The 4,215-nt window shown below is 44.8% G+C and overlaps 1 protein-coding gene across 1 annotated transcript; it reads left to right on the top strand.

Annotated features, from left to right (window-relative positions):
- The first annotated feature begins 1,118 nt into the window (after nt 1-1,118).
- Cst11 (cystatin 11) lies at nt 1,119-3,965 on the top strand. The gene is made up of 3 exons (XM_021194994.1): nt 1,119-1,428; nt 2,129-2,233; nt 3,778-3,965. The coding sequence occupies exons 1-3, from the start codon at nt 1,201-1,203 to the stop codon at nt 3,862-3,864; spliced, it is 420 nt and encodes a 139-aa protein (XP_021050653.1). The 5' UTR covers nt 1,119-1,200; the 3' UTR covers nt 3,865-3,965.
- Nucleotides 3,966-4,215: the final 250 nt, after the last annotated feature.

Genomic DNA, 4,215 nt, shown 5'->3' with positions numbered 1-4,215 from the left:
TTCATATATCAATGTGAATCCATTCTTAGGGCAGAGGTGTGGATGCATATGTTTACATGTATGTGGATGTCCGTGTGAGCAAAGGTATATAGGTGTGTGTACTCACTCACACCTCTCTTTTAGGAGCTTTCACTCTCTCTTTTGGTATTGTACCTTTCTGAAAAATACCCCACAGCAGTGGTTCTCAACCTTCCTAATATTGTGACCCTTTAATATCGTTCCTCATGTTGTGCTGACCCCAACCATAAAACTATTTTTGTCGCTACTTTATAACTATAATTTTGCTACTGTTATATTTTGTCCTATAAATATTTTTGGATAAAAGTTTGCCAAAAGGGTTGCAACCCACAGGTTGAGAACCACTGACCTACAAGCTTCCTCTTAACATCTTATAAGCTTGCACCACACAGAGGGCTGCATCCTGCCAGCCTCACATGCCTGTGTCCTTGCCCTTTGATACCAATCTATGGTAGGGCTCCTTTGGGGCCTTATCTTGCTGAAACCTAACTTGTCAGGCAGGAAACTCTTGGCATCCCCCTCCCTCAACTTCCTACCCACACGTAAAACTTGGAGTCAGCCACAGTCGGGTGTCACCAGCTTTCCAGACCCTTGCTGCCCTCTTTCCTCCTAGCCCCCTGCTCTTTTGACATACTGCCTGGAAACAGTATCCAAAAGCCAGGCCAAGGAGAGTCCCTCCTGATAAGCTTTTCCTCATACAGTCCTGCTGATTTTGTTATGCTTCCTGAGATCCAATATCCCTAATGTCTCCTCCAATGCCCATCCCTCAAGTGTTCTGTGACCCCTCATGACATATATAAGTTCAGTGGAAAGAAGCCTCTAGCTTGACTTCCAGTAAGAGAGTATCAGGCCACAAAAGTGTGCATTGCTGAAGGAGCAGCCACCAATATGTATAAGTTGGGGGGGGGGGGGAGGGGNGGGGGGGGGAGGGGAGGGAGATGGTGAGGGGAGGGGAGGGGAGGGCAGGGGGAGGGGGGAGAGAGAGAGAGAACACTATGCAAAAAGATTGATAGTGGGAGTGAGCTTGCCAGTTATTACAAAGTGTTCCTAGAGTAGGCAGATAGGAGGAAAAAGAGAGGAGAGCTGTGGTGTGAATGCATCCTTAAGTCTGACCCAGAGCTGTGGTCAGTCTGACCCAACAGATGAAGAGGGAGGATCTTTTCAATCTTCTCAAGCTGAACGATGACAGCCAGATCTTGGAAGGCAACACGGCTCCTGGTGGCCATTCTGGTGGCCCTGGTGGCCTTCAGCTACCAAGTAAAGAGGAAAACATTTATACGGGTTGAAGAAGTGAATGCATTGGAGTCTTCTGTGAAGGATACATTGGAGTATATCACACATGAATACAACAAGAAAAGTGAAGACTTGTACAACTTCAGGATCCTTCGAATCCTGAAGATTATGAAGCAAGTGAGTGTGTGGTGTCCCTGTCTCTCCTCCCCAGAGGGACCCTGTGCTCTGGTAAAATCCCAGGGTTTTGTTTTGATAAGATCTCACTGTGTAGAATAGGTTCAGGTCAAACTTGTAGCCTTCCTGTGCCAATCTCCACAGTGCTGTAATTTTAGGTATATACTATCATCCCCAACTGAAAGTGGGTGTTTTTAAGAGAAATGTGTATTCACTAAAGTGGATGAATCTCCCCTTTCATTAATAACTAAAAAAATTCCCCACCCAGGACCAACTGACCTAGCTGTGTGCCTTTCAAAGCAGTAGTATTGCAGCTAGCTGTGATACGTCTATCTGGGATTGCTATGCTGTCATGGGCAGTTTGAAAAGTTATAACACAAGACACGTGGCCTACAGAGATTAACCTGCTGACTATCTAGCCTTTCGCAGAACACTTGACACAATACTGTCTGGAACAATTAGCCTTTTCAATGCTGTTCAGGAGATGGCTGATCCCATGGAGAAGATAGGTAGTCTTGGTGATATCTCAAAGGGTAACTAAAAGAGGACTGGAATCAGACAGGAAAGAAGAGCAAGGATCCCACGACTGTGCAAGACTGGGCTCTTGCCAAGGAGCAAGGTGTAAAGCTGTCCTGCCCATATAGAAGCCAGAATGGGGAGACGCATTTATTCAGAGCATTTGCCTTCCCCTCACTATCCACAGATGACAGATCACATGGAGTATCACGTCACAGTGGAAATGCAGCGGACCACCTGCTTGAAGACAGAGATGAGCCTCTGTGATATCCAGAAAGGGGAACTTCACAAGGTACTGGGCAAGCTCATTCACATAAAGCCAGTTTCCCCCCATGGCTTTAGCATAAGAGAGGGCAGACCTGCTTGGGATCTCTACTCAAGCTTGCTTGAAAGAAAAATCTCATGAATGCTGTCTCCTCTTTTGTTGATGCTAGAAGAATCACAAGGAGGAGAAAGGGGTCCAAAGGGAGAAGTTGGGTGGCTGAACTACACGGGGACAGCTCAGGCCAAGGGAAGCAGTTAATTATTAAGTGTAGTTTAGCTGGAAGTGGGAATGTTCATTTGAAAATAATTTTACTGGTGTAGGGGTAGACTAAGAAAAACAAATCTGTGTGAGTGGCCTGCTGAGGGACCTGCTGAGAGGCCTTCAGTCCCAAAGGTACCTCAGTCCCCAACAGACTTCATTTTGATCCAGCAGGAGGCTGGCTTAATGCTGCCCCACACCATTGCCACATCTGTGGGCATAGTCAGAGTGGGTCCAACATACAGAGGAATCCTAACAGCCCTGTAACTTTCTCTTAACTTTCCTCACGTGAATTTGACCAAGAATGGCCATATGTCCCTCCTTGCCCAGCATCATCCTGGTCAATGATTTTTTTTTTTTTTTTTTTTGGTTTTTCAAGACAGGGTTTCTCTGTTTAGCCCTACCTGTCCTGGAACTCACTCTGTAGACCAGGCTGGCCACAAACTCAGAAATCTGCCTGCCTCTGCCTCCCAAGGAATGTCGACATTTTTAATGTAATCATTATTAGCCTCATCTTTTGCTCATAACATGTCCTTGTTTGGTTTGTAAACTATATGGTCAGCCTAGTAACAATGACTTAAAGATTCTCAACACACAAATGTGTCCTTTCCTGGGCTTTCTCTTCATATTAGAACATAAAATCATTGGTTTCGGTGAATGAAAGGAAGTATAGATAGAAGGAAAGGATGGGTGGAAGGATGGAAGGAAATATGTGGATTGTGAATGAGTGGATGGATAGCTAAGTAGACGGAAGAAAAAGAGGAATGGAGGGAGGGGGAGGGAGGGAGGGAAGGAAGGAAGGAAGGAGGGAACTATGAAGGGGAAGGGAGGCAGGGAAAGAAGAAAGGAGATTCAGATCCAATAGAAACCCGGAGAGAGAGGACATGTTAAATACTATGTGAATGGCAATGGTGAGAAAATGGAGTCAGTAATCCCCACAGTAAGTATGGGTTGGTGGCTCCTATTCCTACTCCACATCTGACTGTAGACAGGACCTTCAGAATAGTCTTAGCAGCCCTTTTGTTATGTGAGTGAAGTGACATAAATATCAGGATTGGAGGGGCAATGAGGCATTGCTACTTACCCTGCCTCCGGTTTGATATTCTCTTACTCATAACCTTCCAGTTTGGCCTCTTTTATCTTATCTTATTGTTTTGTTTTTTAGAAAGAGTCTAAATATGGAACCCATTTGTTGCTGTAAACCTCTTGCCTCAGGTTCACAATTGCTGGGATTACAGGGTACTACCATGCCCAGCTCTTGTTCGTCTTTTAAAATACATGTATTGATTGGTCTTTTTGTTTTGTTGTTTTAGAAAATCCAGTGCTACTTCTCAGTGTACGTCATTCCCTGGGATGAAGTATTCAAAATACTCAAGAAGAACTGTACCAATAGCAGCTGAGTGTCCTGGAGCACATGCGGTGTCATCCTCCGTGCTTCCAATCACCCTGCAATCAATAGTAACCCTCAATTTGCCTAATAAAAAGGTCAGCCTATTCTCTTCATGGTCTTCAAGCTATGATTCCAGTTCTCCCCTATAAACTCTTCAGTTCTTATAAGAAAATGTGGAGGTCTACTGGGAGTCTCAATGGGATAATATAGATACTTTCTGAACCGTTGTTTACACTCACATGCTAGCAGAACTTCATTTTTGGCTTCATAGCAAGTTGGAGACTTTAGGGTGTTTTTTGTCTGATGGTTTGGTTTGGTTTGGTTTGGTTTGGTTTGGTTTGAGATCCAGTCTCAGGTAGCC

The sequence above is a fragment of the Mus pahari genome, chromosome 3 (genome assembly GCF_900095145.1).
Source record: "Mus pahari chromosome 3, PAHARI_EIJ_v1.1, whole genome shotgun sequence".
In the NCBI taxonomy this organism is placed as follows: Eukaryota; Metazoa; Chordata; class Mammalia; order Rodentia; family Muridae; genus Mus; species Mus pahari.
The sequence above is the reverse complement of the archived record's forward strand: the minus strand, read 5'-3'. Positions and strand labels throughout refer to the sequence as shown.

What these genes read in the sequence shown, in the direction of transcription:
- Cst11 (XM_021194994.1), top strand. Translation starts at nt 1,201, where the DNA reads ATGACAGCCAGATCTTGGAAGGCAACACGGCTCCTGGTGGCCATTCTG. An exon ending in TCCTGAAGATTATGAAGCAA is followed by an intron (nt 1,429 to 2,128) that starts GTGAGTGTGTGG and finishes CACTATCCACAG; the next exon opens with ATGACAGATCACATGGAGTA. An exon ending in AGAAAGGGGAACTTCACAAG is followed by an intron (nt 2,234 to 3,777) that starts GTACTGGGCAAG and finishes TTGTTGTTTTAG; the next exon opens with AAAATCCAGTGCTACTTCTC.